The sequence below is a fragment of the Papaver somniferum genome, chromosome 7 (genome assembly GCF_003573695.1).
Source record: "Papaver somniferum cultivar HN1 chromosome 7, ASM357369v1, whole genome shotgun sequence".
Taxonomy (NCBI): Eukaryota; Viridiplantae; Streptophyta; class Magnoliopsida; order Ranunculales; family Papaveraceae; genus Papaver; species Papaver somniferum.
Genome location: NC_039364.1, coordinates 116,938,209 through 116,962,018, shown reverse-complemented (window position 1 = coordinate 116,962,018; position 23,810 = coordinate 116,938,209). Strand labels below are relative to the sequence as shown.

At 36.5% G+C, this 23,810-nt stretch overlaps 2 protein-coding genes across 2 annotated transcripts; both read right to left on the bottom strand.

Moving 5' to 3' along the window:
- Positions 1-4,397: 4,397 nt before the first annotated feature.
- Positions 4,398-8,906, bottom strand: LOC113298228 (probable LRR receptor-like serine/threonine-protein kinase At1g67720). The gene is made up of 14 exons (XM_026546921.1): positions 8,696-8,906; positions 7,952-8,489; positions 7,298-7,812; positions 7,067-7,199; positions 6,833-6,904; positions 6,667-6,735; positions 6,442-6,582; positions 6,079-6,251; positions 5,739-5,998; positions 5,529-5,655; positions 5,360-5,425; positions 5,086-5,272; positions 4,867-4,999; positions 4,398-4,777 (listed from the first exon to the last, which is right to left on the bottom strand). The coding sequence occupies exons 1-14, from the start codon at positions 8,763-8,765 to the stop codon at positions 4,436-4,438; spliced, it is 2,826 nt and encodes a 941-aa protein (XP_026402706.1). The 5' UTR covers positions 8,766-8,906; the 3' UTR covers positions 4,398-4,435.
- Positions 8,907-9,679: 773 nt separating this feature from the next.
- Positions 9,680-11,582, bottom strand: LOC113298229 (adenine/guanine permease AZG2-like). Its single transcript, XM_026546922.1, has one exon. The coding sequence runs from the start codon at positions 11,391-11,393 to the stop codon at positions 9,720-9,722; it is 1,674 nt and encodes a 557-aa protein (XP_026402707.1). The 5' UTR covers positions 11,394-11,582; the 3' UTR covers positions 9,680-9,719.
- Between the last annotated feature and the right edge of the window lie 12,228 nt (positions 11,583-23,810).

Here is a 23,810-nt window from a genome sequence, read left to right as displayed (position 1 = left end):
ACTACAATAGAAGTAGTTTCGTCTGGCTTCACAATCCCAATGAAGTCTTTCAGTCGTTAATCGACAGGGTCTCGAGAAGAAACCTACGATTAAAGGAGAATCGACTCTAGCAAACTAACTAGTATCACACAGGAGGTGTGGAGATTAGTTTTGCACAGTTGCTAGACTTGTCCTTATATAGTTTTCAAATCAGGGTTTGCAATCTAAGTTACCTTGTTAACAAAGCATTCAATAATCACCGTTAGATGAAAAACCTGATTTATCCAAGCTAATATCTTTCAACCGTTAGATCGAAACTTAGCTTGTCACACGCAAATGAAATGTATTCATTTAGGTTTAAGTAACCGTACCTAAACGTTTACATTGGTTGTTTCACAAATGGTTGACCAATGGTTAGCCATATGAGTGCTTTCATATTAACGTATTTATCTTTCTCATAACTAGTTCAAATGACTCATAAGAATTAGTTCAAGAGTTGTTCAATTGCTTAGGTCTTTATACATAGACACAATTGAACGAAAGTCGGTTTGATTCATTTGAATCAATTCATGAACAATATACCCACGGTTTGCAAAGATTGCATTCCTTATAATTTATTGTTTTAAGTCCATGAACTACCGATTTGAGAAATAACTAGCTTGGGTATGCGTACGGGTATGCGTACCTTAGCTACCGGATTTTGATTTGGTTTTAGTTTCCAAACTCAGCAGACTTTTTCGGGTAAAAAAGTTCCGCCAGTACGCGTACCTAAGGTGACTGGTTTTTGAGTTCGTAAACTTCAAACTCAGTAGAATTTCACGGACGTGAATTTCCGCCAGTACGCGTACCCAACCGGTCTCCTTCACCAATACCGCATGCACACATATGCACGCTTGGTTTCCGGCACATGGATTTATACACTAATGTGCGAACACACTATATGCTTACATCCATAGGTGGTTACATATTCTCAACTCTGCATTTCAATTGTTGAAACATTCTTCTATAATGTTATAACATTCGTTAGACATAAAGAATTGACTATCATCATCAAAGCTATTTTCAAGATTGAATCGTCATCATGACTTTCGTCACGGGTAAAGATGAAGATGGTTAAAGCAAAAGCTTATCAACACGTATTTCGAGAAAAAGATAGGCGAGTAAACTCGGCTCGAAATAGCAAATGTGTATGTATGAAAACTATCATACTTATACGACTTTTGTCTCAAGAGTAGGAGATAGAGTAGATAGACTTTTGAGTGACAAGATGAGTTCAAGTCTCCACATACCTTTTGGTCGGATGAAGTTCCACTGGTTCCTTGAGTAGTTTCGTCTTTGCAAGATAATCGCCATGGAGTCTGGAGCTCAACTATTCCTAATTATCCTAGACCGAGACTTAGTCTTAAGTATACTAGAAATCAAGACATATAGTTTTGATCACTAATATTGACAAACATGCTTGAGATAGCAACGCATGCCAGTTCGACCGAGCAATGCTCTAACATGTTGTTTCTTCCCCATTTTTTCCATATATTGATGCAAGTTATATAGATCTTTATTTCATCCCAAATCTGTAAAGGTTCACGATTCTTGATTTTCTATGTTAGTTTCTATTAGTTACTACACAATCATAATGGAGTTGTTCATAATAAAAATATGACTGACACAATAGATCTTGATCACCTGTTAGCGTAACAGGTTGCGATATGTACCTTCTTAATATTTATATCGTCCCCTACTACTACCTCGGTCACTCAGAGTACAAAGTAGTTGATTTTAACTAGCTGGCTCTGAAGCTAGGTTTGGATTGCCGAGGAATGGAATGGCATAATCTAACACCTTCTCCGCAGAACATTGTCATTTGCTCTTCATGGGTTAACCCCATTTTTGATAACATAATCTAACACCTTCTCACACTTGCTCTTCATGGGTGAACCCCGATAACATAATCTAAAATTCACACGTAATATCTTGTGTTTCCTAAAAATATTAACCGTCTATTAATTGATTAATAGCTAATTAAGGAATAGATGGTTGGGTTAGTTGAATCAAATCAGGAAAGACAAGTGTCACGATATGATTGTTTGACACATTATGCATAAGTACCTTTGTGTACAGACGATACGCACCGCAAAATAACATCAAACTACATTCGGTTAAAGCAACTATATTAAATTAAATCCATGCACATAAACCTATAGAATTCATAACAATGCGTAAACTCTTTTTCGTTATCTTCAACAAATTGGGAATGAGCCTCAGTCTTCTGAAAAACATATAAACAATAAATTAATATGATATCCAATACCGAATAATAACAACATCTTCTTTTAAAGTGAAGTGAGCAAGAGCCATTGTAGTGTAAAGGATGTGTGATTGGAATGAATAAAATATAGAATATTTATACAAAATTCAAAGAGAACCATTGGATAACGACTATATTTTGAGAACTAACATCTATAAATATATTGAAAAGTAATGACTGTATTATCAACGGTTATACTTTTTTTTAATAAAATGCCACCCATAAAAAATTTTATTCTAAACATAACCTGTCGAAATCATTTTCAACCAACACCATCAACCATGTTTCATAAAGCAAAGAGAAATAAATATTATGTATGGAAAAAAAGAAGAGGTTTGTCCATTATGTTTTATGCATGACCGTAGTCTGATGCATTACCCTTGGATGTATACTAAGTATCCACAAATAGGTTTTCCAGGCATCAGAATGGTCATTGAATCGTAACCGAAAAGACCAGGTATTTACAATGTCAGGATCCTAACTGTCTTGGAGAGCCATGAATTCTAGATGATGCTATGAAGGAGAAAGAAGATGAAAAGGTAGCAACACTTTGCAGAAACTTAAACCAAGTTGAAGAAGTTACAACGTGACCAATACGGAGAAGAAGATCACCCAAAAAAATTATTTATCAGATGCTTAAATCATGGTTGCAACTATTTTTTGCACATGCACACTTCTACAAAAGAAGACACATAGGAAAACACTCCAGGAAATGTCCTATGTGTTTTAAGTCGGAGGGGACTGGTTAAGTGTATGAATTGATTCACTGCTATTTTATACTCCCTCCATCCCTAATAAGATGACCTAGTTGTAGTTTGCACAAATTTTAAGGCAAGGAGTAAAGTTGAGTATATTTAACTATTTTTTACAATTATAACCTTATGGACAATAATTAGTAAAATTTAGAAACGATTTATCTCTTAAACTATACCACGGTTTTCTATAAACTTTATACCGTTGAAAAGCATTTTAAAACACCTACGCAACGAATATAAACATGACTATCAAATTATACATATTTCTTATAGAAAAAATAATCAATTAAAAGGGTAGTTTTAGAAATATCTCTTGATTAGTGAAATAGGTCATCTATTTATGGGACAAAGTTTAAAACCAAGTAGGTCATCTTATTAGGGACGGAGGAGTATATTAGTTTGGTATTATTATGTTGTCCAATGTTTAATCCATGAAAATGTCTTTGTATTTTCACGACTAATTTGAACGTTTCTTATATGAAAGGAAATAACATTAAATTAAAGTAAACTACGTTGGATTAAAGCAAACTACATAAATTAAAACTAATTGCAACATTTAATTAAAACTAAATTATTAAACTCGTTAATTAAAGTCCTGATTCAGTAGCCGGCTGGTAGAGCAACATTTAGGACTTAGAAGGGGTTGAACCATTGAATGTCTTTAAGGAGGTTGAAACAAGCTTCGTAAACGAATTTTTTCCCGTTAGTTAGCTGCCATATCGCTAAGTTCTTTGTACCACTTCTTCAGAAGTCTCATTGTTCGATCTAGTGCGTTTAATACACATTACTTAACTTAGGAACTACGTGACTTTATGATTAGTTGTTTGAAATCGACCTGGCAATCATTGAGCATCACGCATTCTCGGGTTCCTTGTTTCCTCGGTGAACATTGTAGAAATTTTGTGCTAAAAACCAAATACGACACGACTTGTTCACTATGGGTTTCTTTTGTTTGAAAAATATAAGCTTTATAAATAGCTAAATCCTACTTTTGAGTATATTGAGTATATTTAGGACAACAAGCTCTGAGAGATATTTATTGGGTTTGAGATTAGGAAGGAATTAAAGTGAAACTATAAGAAATTATGGGGGAAGAGTGTGTGATTTTGATTTTTTTACAAGGAATGAAATTAAAGCCGTTGGGCGAACAAGCCGTGATCGGCTCAAAGAAGGCCTGTTAGCTCAATACGGGACGATGGTCGTCCCAATTAGAGTCGAGGCTCGCCCATCCTGTGGGGTGAAAGTTGCCCATTTGCCCACCCCACTGGACGGACTTGCTCTAAGTTCGGATTAAGCTTATTTATGTATATAGGTAACGAGTTTAGATGAGATGATGATGAATGATAGATATAACATAATGAACACCAAGAAGTTAGATTCCATTAGTAAAAATTCATTATCTTGCAGATGGATTTAAACATCTAGTTGATAAATCAAGACATTCAATATTGATCGGATGATCATGAGAAGATGTAGAGGAGTGTTGCAGCTTATCTGAACCATCCTCACGAGATGATGATGCTGCTAGGTAATTTCTTTTTTTATTTTCCTTTTCAATCTTAATTGTTTCTTGAATTGCTAATACTATCTCTTGCATTTTTGGTCTTGAAACCCCATGTTTTTCAACACTTAGAATTGCAATTTCAGCTATTCTCCATAAACATTCAAGCTTTATTGTCCCTGCTAATGTTGGGTCTACTATACTTGTCACATCTCCTTTATGTATTAGTGATCTTGCCTACAAAAATATAACCAAAACATTAATTATTGAAATAATAGCTTTGAAGATCAAATGAACAGCACACCTATGAGAAACAGAAGCAATACCCAGTGAACAATGTTCCATTCAGGTCCATAATCTTGAGCTGAAAAAGGTTTTCTTCCTGAAATTAGTTCGAGTAGAACAACCCCAAAACTGTAAACGTCACTCTTTTCAGTTAATTGTTGATTTCTATAATACCTGCATTAAGTAATTGACATAAGATCTGTTATATGCATAACTTTTTAGGGCGATTAAAACAGATTTTCATGACTATGTCGACTTACTCAGGATCTAGGTAACCAACTGTTCCACATGCAAGACTTGAAACGTGGGTAAAGTTTTCATCAGTTTGTCTTGAGAGACCAAAATCTGACACTTTTGCTCTCATATTGATGTCAAGGAGGATATTACTCGTTTTTACGTCTCGATGAATAATGCTTGGATTGCACCCAGTATGTAAGTAGTCTAGACCTGCAAATGTCCATCTTATGTTAAGGTTATAGTGTAGGAATTAATCGCATACCCATATGTATACAGGATAATAGTCGAGTTTATAACCTTTTGCTGCATCTTCTGCGATAGAAAGACGAGATAACCAATCCACGTGCTTCTGATTGCCAGAACCTGGTTGGATGATTATGTTATAGGATTGAATCAAATGCACTTCTTTAAAATTTGGAATTGAATTTGTAAGAGGAGTCAGATGATACTTAATCACAAGGAATACCATGTATATGATCACGTAGAGTCCCATTGTGCATGTATTCATAAACTAGAATTCTCTGGCTTGCTTCTTCGCAGTATCCAACTAAAGGAACCAAATTCTTATGGTGAATTCGTGACAAGAGAGAAACCTAAAACATTTTTTTATGACGATTAGTGCAAATAGTGCTTGGTAGTTGCTTGATCCATAAAAAATATGCTTACAATTGCATACCTCATTTACAAATTGCTGGTTTCCTTGGATAGATTCCTCAGCCAAGATCTTAACCGCAACTTCTTTTTCATCTTTCAATTTACCGTAATAGACAGGTCCAAAACTTCCCCTCCCTATTTGTTTTGAAAAATTGAGAGTAGCTTCTTCTATCTCGGAGAACGTTATATGGTAGGCTACGTCTAGGCCATCATCAATCAAAGATCCTGGTCGCACCAGAGAATAGGCTGTTGAAGGCTTGGAGGTAGCTCTCAGTGAATTACCTGAAATATTAGTCGAAACCTGTGAAACTGAGTATATATGAGGTCAAGTGAATTAGTCCATAGAAGTTGAGGGTGCATACTTGTTTCACTAACTTTCGGTTGAGGTGTCGGCCTTCGACAATTGCACAATAGTATCGAGCTTCCTGACAGCATAAGAACAATTATTACAATTGCCCCAAATGAAGCACCAATTATTAACTTAAGGTTCTTGCTGTGCTCCCCCTTTTGAAAAAGTTCAGGATTTCCACCATAACTGCATATCAAATGCAATAGCCTTTTAAGAATATGTTTGACTAAAAGCTGACGCAGCTCTCTTGTTTTGTAGCAATAGGATGTTACTATCTATTGTTTCTCTTTAGCCATATATGTACTGGGTATCATTTTGGTTACAGGTTTCTCTTTAGCAATAGGATGTCAGTTCTCACTCATGCATATATACTTACTTGAATATCAGCCTCTTAGTTAGCAATGCTGAAGGTATCTCCCCTCTGAAAGAGTTGTTCTGAACATGCAATTCTCGTAAATTAGGTAGGTAACCAAGGTACGAAGGTATTGGGCCAGTGAGTCTGTTGTTCTCTAGGTGACTGCCCATTTACAAAATAAACCAAGATAAGACAACTGTTTTGATGAGGTAGACTATGATATCAAAGCATGAGTGAGAAACTTACATAATCGTCAAATTAATCAGATTACTTAGGTCAGGGATTTGCCCAGTCAAGCAGTTACCGTCCAGCCACCTAAAAACTCATAAACCGATATGGGTAAGTATATATCTTTGATACTTTGGAGTAAAATTACTTAAAAAAAAATCATTTACTGGGTAACATCACTTACAGCTCCTTTAGACCCTCCATGTACTTAATCTCTATTGGAATCTCACTCTTTAACTTTTTTCCTGATAGAACTCTGTTTAAGAAGAAAGTAGGATTCAGATGTTGTTAGATATGTCAGTAATTTAGGTGACTTCTCATCTCACTGAAAGAAACTCCTGATGTTTAGTTTCCTGCATAAACTACACTACAGCGATTCCAAATACAACAACTATTATTAAGAACAAACAGGATTTACATTTTTGTGATCCTTGGTGGTGAGCTCGAACTGCAAGCAACCCATTCCCAGTTAGTTGGGATACAAGGATCACCTTCTGCATGAGTCCAGTTACTTCCTTTGGATATGTCTCTAAAGGCATCCAGTACAATAGCTTCAGACCCAGAAACAATTCAAACATCAACATGTGTAAGAGCCAAGAAAAGTTCATAGATCTGCAAAACATAACCAAAAATATTCTATTTGACTTACCATCTTTGTTATCTGTCTTTGGTATAATCTGCACATATTTACAGATTTCTATAGCATTTAGAAGTGGACCACGTGTAGAGTCCTGAGTCTTAACGAATGAAAATGACAAAACAAAGTCTAACGATATATTCATGTAGCTAGGTTCGTAAAGTGTGTAGCTCCCGTTTGCATTCTCAGCGATATTTACCACGACGTTGTTATAACCGCCAGGAACATGAGGTTGCTCCATTTTGAATTTCCGAGTTTCATTAATACCCAAGTCTTCGATTTCGGCTAGGTACGCATATGCTCTGGCATTAGCTGGAAAACCATCAAGGTTCAACCTGTAGCTAAGACTTCCACCGGAACCCACTACTGCTGTTTGCATTACCTTATTAGGTGGAAATTCTCGTGTTTTCATTTCTATTTTCTTAGAAGTACTGATCCTTTCAGTTCCGGTAGCCACACCAACCAGGTAGTTCTGCCTCTTTTCGAGATCCGAGTTCCATATACGGTCATAGGGGTCATCTGGGTACCTGTTAAAAAGTATACTAGTCTTGGTATCACTTCATTGATGATCTTGAACAGCTTAATTAGATTTGTGCAATCTAAATTCTAAGACTAGTATCCGACAGCATAAGTTAGATGTTCATATCAAGAGAGAAGATTACCTACCTCACTGCATCTTTTGTTGGAGCTCCAAAGTTTACTCTTGCCGCAACATTGAGGAAGAAATCATCCTCATAGTCTGTGGTATACATTGAAAGATTTAACGGTCGAAGTTCAAGAGTAGAGATGAATGGAGAACCAGTCGATGCACAACACAGACACACATTGATTAAACTAGAAGGTGCTTTGACAATCATTTCTTCAACGTAGACCCTTGAAGCATCAAATATAGTCACAGTTGACCACATAGTAGCATCCAAGTAGAGCTGAAATTTGGGATATGGATCTCCGTTTCCCGAGTTGCCATACTGGAATGTAGCCCGGACAAGATACCGTCTTCTCTTGGTTGTTCTTAATGTATAACAATACTTTTTGCTGTCAGCAGGGAAATCTCGACGTCTCCAGTGTTGTGAAATGTCTCTGTTTGGGCTATCAATTTCGACTACCGTACCATGACGAAATAAACCTGTATCCGAAATCCATTGTAATCCAGTGCTTGGATCAGTGTAATCACTTGTCGCTCCACAATCAATACTGATAAACTCTGTACATGTAAGTTCTTTAAGGCATTAAATCACTACCGATTTTCTTCCCTCTAGATTATGTAAAATGTTTTATAGATTCGATTAAGATTTATACTGAAATAAAGAATTTCAATCTTGTGAACTCAATATAAATCTGTTAGTTGTTGTTAGTCATAGTATGATGCATGTGCTATATATCACTTAAGTTTCAAAATTTAGAACTTACCGTTAACTTGGGCTAAAGCAGAAGGAGCTGAATGAAGAAACAAAATTAGAATGCAAGAGATTAGACCCATTAAACTTCCACGAGCAACAATTGATATTTCGGGATCTTTTTTGTGCTTAACTTCCTACTTTCTTAACATTGTTGCACTTAAGATTCAGACTTATCTCCCATCACCCTTCCACTCACCCTCATATCTTTCCGTTTAACTGTTTTCTTTAAGATGTTTGTTCATTCACATGTCTCTTTCTATCTTCGAATCTGCTTTTACTTTTTTGAAAATTCACTTTCACTGGTCACCTTTTGTGATCTCCAAAGGATATTCTCATTCCAAGGCTCACAAAAAATCCTACAGTATAAGATTTTATGTTTTAATTACTTATTCTAGTTTGTTCTTTGATCAGACGGTAAGAATTAGGATACTGCCGAGTTTTAATTTCAGGTCGTTAATATCTACACTTAAAATTTTGTCACTCTATAGAGGATTATCTACAACGTTTAGTCTAATTTGAGTTGAATTTTTTATTTTAAGATGACAGAATGGCCAAGGAATATTAAAAGAACAAAAGGAAAAGATAGGGAAAAAATGGTGCTAAGTAAGAAATTTATCACACCCATATTCCGTCTTTGTTGTTCTGCATACACATTATTGATCTCTCTTTCAAGATATTTGCTTTTAGGTTTTTCTCTTGTACTTTTGCTGTTATTGGATTTACCAAAGACCTCAAATCTACGTACAAATGCTTCGCTTTGATTGTGTTGCTCAATTCTTGGCCACACCCTTGGTCAAGACTCGAGTGGATAAAACTCTTTCTGATGTCAACCATGAATCAAAAATCTTAACATTTGTTGTATACCCACCATGGTCATGGTAGAACCCAACTTGTTCTTATTCTGACCCACACATGTACTTAAACATTGCATAACAAGAGACATGCATAGACAAAGAAATTCAGTTAGAAACAAGAGTGAAACAAAACTTGAATGTTCGTCAAAGGAAATTTCAAATAACAAGTTGAATTTGCATTTATGGAGCAATTACAGAGATTGGTTCATTGGTGTTAGTAGCTGAAACCTGATTCTGAACACCCCCCATAGCCTTTCTCATCAAACCCATTACCCATTTTACAGACATAACCACATAATCATAGAAATTAAGAGCTACATAAACCATAATCCCTCCGATAATCCCATTAGATATGGAATAAGTTAATGGCATCAACAAAATTGTAACAAAAGCAGGAACACCTTCTTTAATGTTATCCCAATCAATATCCTTGACCACTTTCATCATCATCATTCCAACCATAACTAGTGAAGGTCCAATTGCCCATGGAGGTACACTAGCCAACAGAGGTATGAAACACAATGACAACAAGAAGTAAAACCCGACAACTATAGTTGTTATACCTGTTCGGCCTCCTTCCTTTATCCCGGCTGTTGATTCCACATAGACCGCAGTCGGGCTAGTTCCTAGAGCAGAGCCGATAATTGTAGCTATAGCATCAACTATATATGCTATATATTCACCTTCAAATCTCCCTTTTTCATCAACAAATCCTCCAACTTCAGCTAAGGAAAACAATGTACCTGTAGTTGCTAAAACATCTACATAAAGGATTGTAACCAAAGCTATCCAAACTTCACTCCTATTAAACTCACTAAAACTGATTGCACCAGCTGTGGTTTGAATTCCTTGAAAATCCACAACCTTTTTGAAATAATCATATTTAGTGTTACCTATTTGTGTGTCGGGAAAAAATGTCACACTAGTACCTCTGATCCAGGAAACTAATGTAACAAAAACAATACCATATATCATGCTACCTTTGATGTTTTTCATTAATCCGTAAGACATGATTAACAGCCCAGTGGTGCCGAGCCAAAACGTCGGACTCCGTAAAATTCCACCTTCGCATGCGCCTGTGACCGGGTTAATTCTAGAGCAAGCTGCTAATGTTAGCATCGTCGAAGAACTAGGCCCAACAAGACCTACTCCTTGTTGGGTTTGGAGGCCTGTGAACGCGATGAAGAGACCGATGCCAGCGGCGGAAGCTAGTCGAACTGCACGAGGTATAAGCCGAGCGAGTTTAGCTCGGTAACCAATCAAGGCTATTGCGAGAAACGCACAACCTTCGACTAATACCACAGCTAGAGCTGTCTGGTATGTCATTGGTCCTGATCCATGTAAGCCCACTAAGTTGTATGCAAAGTAAGCATTGATTCCCATTCCTGGTGCAACAGCTAAAGGAAGGTTAGCAAAAACACCCATTCCTACACAACCAAATAGTGAAGTTAATACAGTTGCGACAATAAGATCACTTTTGGTTTTGGTTAGGCAATTTTGGTAGCCTATATTTGGTTTGAATTTGCAGTCTGGAGTTGGTTCCTGATCATTGATGATATTGTTGGTTGTGTTCGAGGCGATTGATGGTGGAGTACAGTCTTGGATAGAGCACGTTCCACCGGAGTCAGCGAGTATTGTTGCGTTAACCGTTATGATATATGCCATGGTGAGAAAAGTGGCTGTACCTGCACATATCTCTCTAGTGAAACAAGTCTTTCTTGCTTCTAGTTTGAAATATTTTCCAACTTTGCTTTTAGATACTGTTTCATTCAAGTTTTGCTTCTTTCTTTTCCATGATTCTCCTAATCTTGAACAAAACCCAGTACCTAATCTTGAACATGCCTCACCACCCATTTCTAGCTAGGATCTTTCAGAGATGTAAGCTTACCAAGTTTTAGATCCCTGAGAGATTAGACAGAGAAAATGAAGAACTCGAGATGATTGATATAAGCGGAGTCTTATCTCATTCGAGTATATAAGAAATGGTGTATTTGTCTTTTTAAGAGAATATAAAACTAATTAAGTACCAATATTTAAAAGCAAAAGTTTAAATAAAGGAAGCGGAAATGCTATTAAGTAGTACTAGTATTTATTTTTGTGTCCAGGTTTTTGATTGATGGGAATGGGATTGGGTTTCAATATCTTTAACAAACTTGATATAAATAATGGATTCTAAGCATGCAAAGCTGGTCCTCCATTAAATGAGCTAGTTTTTCTTCTAATGTATGCTTTATTGAAAATGATATTTGAACCGATTAAACCAAAGACCAAAATGAAAGAGATAGTGAAGCAACAACTTCTAAATGATTTTGAATTACTCTACTGATAATTGAATTTGTGTTGGGTAGTGGAAATTTGACAGCTTTCAGTATAGGTTCCACGTTGTTACAGATTATGAAATCTAATAATGTTCACAACTTCCATAATGAATAGAAAGTCTTCGAAATTTCAAAATGTAAGCATGCGTGGGAGAGATGATTAGGGAGGGAATAGGGGTATTATTGTATTATTATTATAAGTGTAGTAGATAGATGTAATGTTAATTGGTGGTAGTAGTTGTTCTTTTGAGGGAAAAAAAGGGGAAAGAAAACAAAAGAAAAATTAGAAGCTAGAATTAAAGAAGTAAAAAACAGATTAGATCAGAGCAGAACAGAATACATATTATAATGGTGATGGCATTATTGTTAGTCTGAGTGTACATGTGTTGAGGGAGGTAAAGATCAGGCTCAGATTTTAATCTTTTTGATGCGCATCTTCTTTCCCAATTTCCAATCATATGTATGCCGTTCATCCAAAGTAGTAATACCACATAGCTCGAGATGTGCATGTGATTTTAGGTCAACAGACTTGCTAGGATACCACAACACAGGTTTTTTTTTTTTTTTTTTTTTTATTAATCAACAACACCTGACCCTGTAATACCTGTCGAGGTTCATCGTACCAATTATTGGTAATGCGAAACTTCCTACTGCATTTTGCAAGCACATCTGTTGCATTATTACATGATCTTTTCGCATAACAAACTTTCTGGTTCGGAAGTAAATTCAATCAAGCTAGAGCATCAAGCAGAATGTTTTCGTTCTCCCAAGTGATAGTAAGCACGGAGCTATTGATGTAGTCTGTTATGTTCTTCAAATCCAATTCAAAAATCACATTCATCAACTGCATCTCACTGCTCCAGTTTACGGCATCCAGAAAAGCATAGCATTCCGCATGCTCAGCACTTAGCACATTTCCCAAGCTCCTAGACCTGCAACCCCTCCAGGCACCTGTAAAATCGTTCAAAATTAATCCAACGACTCCTGAATTATTCCTTTTTAGATTTTTAGAAATTTATTGTAAAGAAAGGTTGAGGAGGTGGAGTCCAGGTTGGTTCATTAAGTATAGCTAATGGTAAGCTAGCAGGTGAATCTGCTACAGGTTGTAGTATGATCACTATGATACATTCACACGGACCATTCGACAAATAGTTAACAATATGCTAGGTAATTAACACCACTGAATGTAAAGAGTTCTAATATAACACAATTCCATCAAATTAAATGTGGTAATATAAGAAAATTACCTCGTTACGGTAATGAGATATCTTGAAGATTTACTCTAGTATCTCGTTAATTTCAGATGGATAAGAAATATGTAGTTTGCAATTACTCTAGTAACTTCAATATTTCACAAGTAAAAGACGGTTTTTTTTATCTAGATCATACATAATGCATATTTGGATGTCGTTCAAAACTCTAATAATACGACTGATTTCAGGAATTCCACGAATCTACATAGATCTAATTTTTTCTGGCGGTATAAGCAATATACTCGTGCAAAAGAACAATACTGATTATCCAGTGTGAACATTAGAGATATTGGGGTTTTCTTAAAAAATGAAAGCTAAAAAAACGGCCTACTCAAAAAACAAAAAGTTAACTATTAAGGAAAGTGTAATACTTTCCAAGACCGTAGTTGTCAGTCTATGGAAAGTATTATCCATGTAAGTCACTAATGTGAGACCGATAAGGTAAGTGATATATTAGGAAAGGATTGTCCATGTAAGTCATGATTTTGAGACTTATAAGGAAAGTCTCAAATCCGTGTCTTAGGAAAGTTTTGAGTCTCCAAGTTATCGGTCATGTATAAATATCTATAGAACGACTATGAATAAAATCAAGAAAGGAATTTACCAAAGTTTTAACATGGCATCACGAGCCAGTTGAAAACCGAAAAAAATCATTGAGAATGGGTGGAGATGGAGAATCAAGCAAAGACAAGAATATAGATTATGATACACAAAAGAAGAATCCAGTATATCACCTAGGATCCAGTGATGGTCCAGGTATAATTATCACACCGGTTGTTCTAAAAGGACATAACTATGATGAATGGGCTAGAGCCATAAGAAGATCATTAATAGCTAAGAGGAAGTTTGGTTTCATTGATGGAACAATCCAAGAACCTAAAGAAAGTGAACAGTTGGAAGAATGGGTGGCAATTCAGTCAATGCTTGTCTCTTGGATCAGCAACACATTGGAGCCATCACTCATATCGAGTTTGGGAGACTATGATGATGCCAACTTGTTATGGAACCACTTGAAGAGACGGTTTTGTGTTGTAAGTGGAACACGGACATGCCAGCTAAAGACATCTTTAAGTGAGTGTAAACAAAAACAAACAGAAAGTGTGGCTGCTTATTTTGGAAGATTGGATAAGATATGGGATGAGATGATCACATATATGAAGGTACCAACGTGTAAGTGTGGCAAGTGCGAGTGTGATATTGCAACACAGGTTAGTACTTTGAGAGAAGAAGATTTACTACATTATTTCTTAATTGGACTAGATGCTGTCTATGGTTCCTTGCGTGAACAATTGTTGGCAAGAGATCCACTACCTTCAATAGATGTAGCATATCAAACAATGATAAACTCGGAACGTCTCAGAAGAGGAGATGTAGCTGCCACACCGGAAGTTCATGACAATGTTATGGCGTTCAAGGTACAATCTGATCAACGTACTCTCAATAACACTTATGATCCTAATAAATATTGCAAGCACTGTAGCAGACAAGGACACTCGGATGAAGGTTGTTTTCAGCTTATTGGATACCCTGAATGGTGGGGAGATAAACCTAGAAGTGGAAGAGGATATGGTCGAGGTGGAAGAACCGGTGGTAGAGGTCGTGGTGGATTTGCGAATGGAAGATGAGGTAGAGGACAAGGAACGGGCAATCAGGTTCGAGCACATAATCTAAATATATCAGAGACAAAGCAGTCAAATGGTCCATATTCCTCAGACGGCTCAGATTTGATGGGAGTAACCGCAACACAACTCAGACAGGTGCTTGAGTTTTTGAATGCAAAGAAAAATACGTCCCAACTTCAAGGTAAGCAAACTAAACCGAATTGGATTATTGACACGGGAGCTACAAATCATGTCACGTGTAGAAGAGATGACATGATTGATGTGAAAGATATTGTGAAGTGTACTGTTGGACTCCCAGATGGAAAATATGCACAATCTGAGAAAATAGGGACTATTATTCTGCAGGGCGGTTTGAGACTTAATAATGTGCTTTATGTGCCTCAAATAACTTGTAACCTAATTTCAGTCACACAACTTATTGATGAATTAATATGTACGGTACAATGTACTAACAGTTTATGTCTTATACAGGACCGGTTGACGAGGAAGGTGATTGGAATGGGTGAACGACAAGGTGGACTGTATATTTTCTGTGGTGTGCCTCAAGTTGAAGTTATGGCAGTCAGTGGAGAATCATACGAGATGTGGCATCGACGAATGGGACATCCATCAGAAAAAGTATTGCAAAGGTTGCCGGGTGTGAGTAGACTGAAGAAGCATAATGAAGTTTGTGACATTTGCCCAAGAGCGAAACAACATAGGAGTAGCTTTACTAGTAGTCTAAGTAAATCCAGTTGTATTTTTGAGTTGATTCATATAGATTTATGGGGTCCTTATAGGGCTACATCGTCTTGTGGAGCACAGTATTTTTTAACAATAGTAGATGATTTTTCAAGAGGTGTGTGGATTCATTTACTTCAAAATAAAACGGCAGTTGAACGAACGTTTCTTGATTTCATTGCTCTTGTGAAACGACAATTTGATAAAGACATCAAAATTGTTAGAAGTGATAATGGTACCGAGTTTAATTCATTGCGTGGATATTTTAAGACTAATGGGATAGTTTTTGAAACATCGTGTGTAGGCACTCCGCAAAAAAATGGAAGAGTGGAGAGAAAGCATCAACATATATTGAATGTGGCAAGGGCTTTGAGATTTCAAGCCAACTTGCCAATACGGTTTTGGGGAGAATGCGCATTGACAGCTGCGTATTTGATTAATCGTACTCCTACACCTATTCTGGAAAATAAAACGCCGTATGAAATATTGTTTGGAAAACAACCTCCGTATAATCAGTTGAAAGTGTTTGGGTGCCTGTGTTATGCGCATGATCAAAGTAATAAAGGGGATAAATTTGCAAGTAGAGGAAGGAGGTGTGTTTTTCTTGGATATCCGTTTGGTAAAAAGGCATGGCAAGTATATGACTTGGATGAAAGAAAATTTCTAGTGTCAAGAGACGTCCAGTTTTGTGAGAATAGTTTCCCATATAAGAATGAAACGTCTGTGTTGCAGCAGCCAACAGTTTCGACTAGCAACGAGAGTGATCAGCCTGGTCATTCTATTGAGACCGAGGTGACTGGTGTATCAGCTGAGACTGATCAGTTGAATCCAGCGTTTGACTGGAGTGATGATGAAGACGTAACAACGACAGCAGGAGAAAGTGTGGCAGTACCAGGCGTAACTGCGACAGCAGGAGATGCTGTAGGTATACCAGGCATAACTGCGACAACATGAGAAGGTGTAGCAGTTCAAGATGTGACTGCGACACAAGGAGAAGGTGTAGCAGTTCAAGATGTGACTGCAACGGAAGAAGAACGTGTAGCAGTTCAAGAGAGATCTGCTGGGATTATGAGTCCGGGAAATGATGTTGCAGTAGACGGTGATATGGGTAAAGGAAAGCGTACGAAAATTCCATCGAGTAGGCTTAAGGGATTTGTGACGCACACCACTCGAGAAAATAGTCCATCACATCTGCATCCATCACAATCATCCTCCTCGGGTACACCGTATCCTTTGACATATTGTGTTAGTTGTGATAAATTTTCTACACCGTATAAGAAATTTCTTGCAGCTATAACTGCGAGTTCTGCACCTCGCAACTTTAAAGAAGCAATGAAACATCCAGGATGGCGGAAAGCCATGGAAGAAGAAATACGAGCACTAGAAGAACAAGATACCTGGTTTTGCAAGAATTGCCGGAAGGCAAGAGAGCACTAGGAAGTAAATGGATATATACAGAAAAGTATGATGAAAATGGGAATTTGGTTCGTTTAAAAGCAAGATTGGTGATCTTTGGAAATCATCAGGTGGAAGGCTTAGATTACAAAGAGACTTTGCACCTGTAGCAAAAATGACAACAGTGCGCACTTTTCTAGCTGTTGCAGCTGTTAAAAATTGGGAAGTACATCAGATGGATGTGCACAATGCGTTTCTACATGGAGATTTGGAGGAAGAGGTGTATATGAAAATACCACCTGGATTTGCGAGAGGTAATCCTAATATGGTATGTAGAATGAAGAAATCGTTGTATGGTTTGAAACAGGCTCCACGTTGTTGGTTTGCAAAACTATCAACAGCTTTGAAGAAATATGGTTTTCGGCAATCTTATTCAGACTATTCTCTCTTCACTATGATCAAAGGAAAGATGCAACTTAATGTTTTGGTGTATGTGGATGATTTGATTGTTGCAGGAGATAATATAGTGGAGCTAAATAAATTTAAAACATATTTGGGACAGTGTTTCAAGATGAAAGATTTGGGAAAATTAAAATATTTTCTGGGCTTGGAGATAGCTCGCAGTAAGCAAGGCATTTATGTTTGTCAACGGAAATATGCATTGGACATTATTATGGAGACGGGGTTATTAGGAGCAAAACCAACAGAGTTTCCAATGGAAACTAATCATCGTCTAGCTTTGGCAACATGGCCGTTGCTGACTGATGCAGAAAGGTATCGACGACTGATCGGAAGGTTGATTTATCTGGCTGTGACTAGACCAGATCTAGCTTATTCTGTGCATATTTTGTCACAGTTTATGCAGCATCCAAGACAAGAACATTGGGAAGCTGCACTTCGGGTAGTTAGATATTTGAAAAAGAATCCTGGGCAAGGAATTTTGTTGCGCTCTGATAGTAGTCTAAGTTTAAAAGGCTGGTGTGATTCAGATTGGGCAAGCTGTCCTTTGACTAGACGATCGTTGACAGGATGGTTTGTGCTTCTTGGAGATTCACCAGTGTCTTGGAAGACCAAAAAGCAGTACACAGTTTCTCGGAGTTCAGCTGAAGCAGAATACAGATCTATGGCTGCAGCTACTTGTGAATTGAAGTGGTTGAAGCAATTACTAGGTGATTTGGGAGTTTGTCATACACAGGGAATGAGTCTTCTTTGTGATAGTCAGTCGGCGTTGTATATTGCTCAGAATCCCGTTTTTCACGAAAGAACTAAACATATAGAAGTGGATTGTCATCTCATCAGGGATGCGATAGTACAGAAAATTATTTCTCCCTCTTATACGCCTACGGGGTTGCAGTTGGCGGATATCTTCACCAAATCATTAGGCCGAGTTCAGTTTCAAGGTCTTTTGTCCAAGATGGGCATTTGTGACCTGCATGCTCCGTCTTGAGGGGGGTATTAAGGAAAGTGTAATACTTTCCAAGACCGTAGTTGTCAGTCTATGGAAAGTATTGTCCATGTAAGTCACTAATGTGAGACCGATAAGGTAAGTGATATATTAGGAAAGGATTGTCCATGTAAATCATGATTTTGAGACTTATAAGGAAAGTCTCAAATCCGTGTCTTAGGAAAGTTTTGAGTCTCCAAGTTATCGGTCATGTATAAATATCTATAGAACGACTATGAATAAAATTAAGAAAGGAATTTACCAAAGTTTTAACATTAACCATAGTTATCCCCTAATTTGGTGACGTCAGAAAGACCCGAAATGAATGGACGTGGTGATGCTAGAGCAAAGTTTCTCTAGCAAATTTTCTTCCCCTCGAGGACATAACCAGGAGATGATATGATGAACATAAAAAAAAAAAAGTTTTGTAGTTACAAGCAGACAAGGGATGCAGATGGCTAAAACCCAGATGGGCTATATATGTTTATTTTTTTCGGGCTATAGATTTGGGAATGGGCTACAGCCCACCCTAGTCTCCCCCACCTGCACTTACTGATCAAAATGAATACTGAGCGTTCAACCATTGACGAACCGAATTAGCATTTCAACCAGCCTAGTTATTCCACTTAGTTTACCGGATCGAATATTTTGTAATACCACACTGATATACTTTCTCTCTTTTGAACAAGTCTTGATATGTGTTACACTGATTCAACCTCGGATAGTAAATTGTCAGACATGCACGTATTGGTGGATTATTTCTGCCGCTTTGCTCGTCTCTGTTTGATCAAAAAATGATCTTGAATAAATGCATGTCTTGTGCCCTGCCGTACGAACCCGCCAATGCACTATAGACAAATTTAAACTCAAACTTTAAAACAAAGTGAATCAAATTGATATCGTAAACGAATTCTTTAATCATTATGCTTGGTTCTGTTATATCTAAGTCAAATCTAAACAAAATTTCCTATATTATTTCCTTTTAAAAATCTTAATAAGACCACATCTCTGCATTTAAGTATATGATTAGATTAGCATGTTCCCTAGTATTGTGCGTAACTCCTAGATCTCGGTCAAGTTGTACTGAAAGATGATTTGTTTGACATGTCTCTTAGTATCAATCAAGAACTATATGCTCGTATATCTGGCTCCGCACCAACTCGTCCTAACGCTGGCACCAAGTTGTTGTCCACAAAATGATTATGCCACAAAGAAAAACAAAATATTAAATACGTTGGGATCAAGACTAATTTTTTTTTGAACAGAAAGGAATTTTATTAAGAGGAGAAAGAGGAGTTACAACAATTCCATCAGGAGTGGAAGTTTAAACAAAAACTACACAAAGATGGAAAGCCAATTGTTGTGGATTGTGTTCGCAAAGTTTAAATGGACACGTCTGCCTGCTGCTGCTGCCCAAGATAAAACCAAAGAACGCACTTCCAAACCCAAGTCATCATCTGTTTTAAACGTATGTTTCTGCTGAAATATTCGATTGTTGCGCTCATCCCATAAAATTTGCACCACTGCCGCAGGGATCAGTTCCCAGATGAAATTTCCTATAGCACTGAAGTGACCATGGTACCATTCTTGTGCAAGGGAATTGAAATTTCTTGGAATCACCCAAGACCAGCAGTCAGTCGGGATCAAGACTAATCACTGTCATCCAAAAAAAAGTCCTTGGAAAAAGTCTTAAATTCTACATGTCATGCTATTTTAAGATCTTAACTCCTACCATTAGAGATGCTTTTATAAAGTCATCTTTTCCTTCCTAATATAGACTATAAAATTATAAAATATAAATAATATATGAGCACAGTAATAATCGATGAAATTTGATATTTTCTTTTCATTTTTCATTTTTCTTATATGTATATTGATTCTGTGATAATAAAATACTGAAAAAAATAATGTTAAACAGAATTTTTGGAAAATGAAATAAATCACTAAATTGCAAACGACACACTGATGATAGAGTCACTTGATCACCAAGCTGTCCTTAACACAATAATTTACCGGTACACCTCAACAGTAAGTGATACTAATACCCCACAATGAAGTTATGTCCTGGATAAAAAGAAACAACAATAAATAAATAATTGCCCGCTACAAATATTGCATATCGCTATAATACTTCGTAAGAACTCAACAACAAAATACTACAGAAGGAAATAAAGACTAAGTACGCAAATTAAAGAGAGAAGAGTCGAAAAAAATTGGGATAGTAGGAATGAAGAAATCGAATTTCCTTTTATAGGTAGAAATCTGATAAGATGCGGTAAAGGTAATTGATTCTCAATCAATTATGTGCATGAAGCATGGACATAAATAATAAAACGAATAAAAATACTTCGATGATGTGCGAAAATAAAATTTCGGAAAACTGGAAAAATTTAAATCATCCAAAACTAGCCATTACTGCAAAAGAAGTAAATTTGGTAAGTAAAAGATATTCTGCCTGGTCAGACACCCCCACATTAAGACAAAATTTACTTTGAAAATACTTCAAAAGTATTTTGTCCAAAAAAGATAAGACTTGATCGACCCACACTCAAGCCCGAGCCCTGACATGTGTGAACTATGTGGTCGTACCAACTAACCTATTGCATAAGTCTTCTCTCTCACACAAAAGTGTGTTGACCTAAAGGGCCACTCTTAAATAGAAAAATCCTAGTAATATGGAGAGGCAACATCTTTAGTTTCCCCTATCTAGGACTAAGGGTTTCATTCACAAATAGTGAAAATGAGATAATGTCCTTAGTGACACCTCCGTTCTAATATCCATTCACACCAATACCAAAAAACAAACATAATAAACTCATTTTTTCCAGCAACCACATAAATGAAATATCGATAAAAAAATCATAAATCAGAAAGCGAGACATACCAATATAGGAAAGAGGTATCCCTTGAACTTTTGCTTATTAAAAAATTACTGGAGCTAATTGATGGAAAATGAACGCGATGTCTTGAACTGCCATCGTTTGGTGTAGTTCATCAATAACTTCCACGCGTGAAATATCTCTAGGTGCTGTCAAGTTCGTGTTGTTGTGTCTATTTTGGCCCTTGATATATCCCGTTTCTCAAAATTCTCTAGAGAATCACCTTCATTCTCAAGGGAAGCGTCTCACTTCCTCATTCAAATAGGTGAGTTCAAGCGAGAGTTTTTACTGCTACACCCCACTTCAATCTTAAATTGAAACTGCATAATTCATTAAGACTTATTTAAAAGTCATCCTACACATGCACTCACACTATCACGTCTACACCACAGGGAAGAGACAAAGAATGTAATTTTCTGATAACGTTTACGTTACCCACCATAAATTAGTCGTCTCATTCGAAAACTTGATCCTGGAATCTCCAATCAGCAAAGTTAAGTATCCTTCATGAAAAGTTTAATTAATAAGCTTAAGCCCCATCCCCTCAATGCATTACTAACTATCTCTTTGGACAAACCTTTCGCCAAAGGGTCCGAGATATTCTCCTTAGACCTCACAAAGTCAATGGAAATAACGCTAGTCGAGATTAGTTGTTTCAGGATATTATGTCTTCTACGAATGTGTATAGACTTACCATTATAATTGTTGTTTCTTGCATTATCTATTACAACTTGACTATCACAATGGATGATACAGCTGAGATAGGCCGATGCCAGATATCAATGTATCCTAAAAAGCATCTTAGCCATGTGTCTTCCTCTCTTACTTTATCTAACGCAATAAACTCTGATTTTATAGTAGATCGAGGTATACATGTCTATCTGGAACTCTTCCAAGAAATAGACCCACCTGCTAGATTGAAAACATATACACTCGTAGACTTGGACTCCTTTGAGTCTGATATCCAGTTTGCATCGCGAAATCCTTCAAGGACGGCAGGGTACCTCTTATAATTCAAAGAAAAGGTAAAAGTTTACTTCAAGTACCTCAACAGTCCAAAAGTGCATCTGGATGCTCCTGCCTTGGATTACATGTATACCTACTTAACCTACTCAGAGCATAAGCAATGTCTCATACAGTTCATCAAGTACATCATACTTCCCATAACACACGAGTATTCAAGTTATGAAACTCCATTAGCCTTATTCTTTTTGAGTCTGCAACAAGGATCATAGGAGTACAAATAGGTTTACAATCAAAATGATTATATTATCTAAGCACAGATTCAATATAATAAGATTGATCAATATTATATCCTTTAGAATTCTTCTAATTTTCATCCCTACGATCACATCAGCGCCGCCTAAGTCCTTCATGTCAAAATTCTCATTTAGCATGTTTTTAGTGACATTAATTGCATCCATGTTTGTACCAAGTATAAGCAAATCATCTACAAGCATACAATCACACGTGCATCATTCATAAGTTTAGTGTAAACACACTTATCGGATTGATTAATTTTAAAACCATTAGAAACCATTGCATGGTCAAAATTTTCATGCCATTGTTCTTCCACGACCTCAAGTTTGTTAGAGATTAATCAAAAAATTGGTTATGAAAATGATATTGGTGTTGAAGAAACCATCAAATCCATACCCAATGAATGATATATACTAGAGGGAATCTTAAATAAACAAAGAATTTTGTCCTAATCGCATTTGACGAATATCCTATAAAGAAATAATGACGATGTCCATTTTATCTGGACGAATATACTATAAGGTAATTTGTTTTTGAGACAAAAATGGATCGAATAACATATAACGCTGTAGGAAGAATGGGTTCTCAAGTTTGTGAAAAGGTTTCGGAAAGAATTTTTGGCCAAAAAATAGTTGAAAAAAATATGTGTTCTTGCTGGATTTTGTGGGTTGTTCTCCAGGGATAGGGATCTTGTTTTAAAGTCCAGATAAACAAAAAACATGTCATTTAAAATTATTTTGTGTTAGAAATTAAATAATTGCAAGAAGATGAGACTGAAAATTTTGTCGTGGTCGTAGATTTAAGCGAGAAAACAACATAAATGAACTTTGATGTATCATTGGTTTTTGCGAATGAATGGTGGAAGACTAATATATATTTAGGAATTTGTGTAAGATAATTAAGGTTTTTTAGTTTGTGTTAAATTCGAATATGCATGTTGAAATAGTTGTAAAAGGAGCCAAACATGCAACAGAAACTCACATCTCGATCATTTATTTAAGCATATTTTATTAACCCCACTTGCTGTATTGACAAAAAAAATGCAACTGGACATCGAACGAAATGATGTAATCTATTGGGAGGGATAAACTTATTTTAAAAACTGTTGTCCAAATGCTTCAAGAAGGAAAAAAATTTTGTTGTCCAACGAAGATTCTCTCAAAGTTACCGTAGAGGCATCCAAGTCTTTTACCCTATGTTGATCAATTGTAAATGAATATATTATACTGTGAAGGGCGGCATTATTAATTTATACAAGAATTTTAGTTTCAATCAGTTTTTGTCTATATATCACCATATCATATGGATTGATACGATAATGATACATGATCCATTAAACTGCGGTTTCCCCTCACTGATCAATTCCAAATTTGAAACCAA

Coding starts and splice junctions, on each gene's coding strand:
- LOC113298229 (XM_026546922.1), bottom strand. CDS start 11,393: ATGGGTGGTGAGGCATGTTCAAGATTAGGTACTGGGTTTTGTTCAAGA.
- LOC113298228 (XM_026546921.1), bottom strand. CDS start 8,765: ATGGGTCTAATCTCTTGCATTCTAATTTTGTTTCTTCATTCAGCTCCT. Junction 6,736..6,832: donor ATGGAGGGTCTAAAGGAGCT/GTAAGTGATGTT, acceptor ATGAGTTTTTAG/GTGGCTGGACGGTAACTGCT. Junction 5,999..6,078: donor ACCGAAAGTTAGTGAAACAA/GTATGCACCCTC, acceptor CTAATATTTCAG/GTAATTCACTGAGAGCTACC.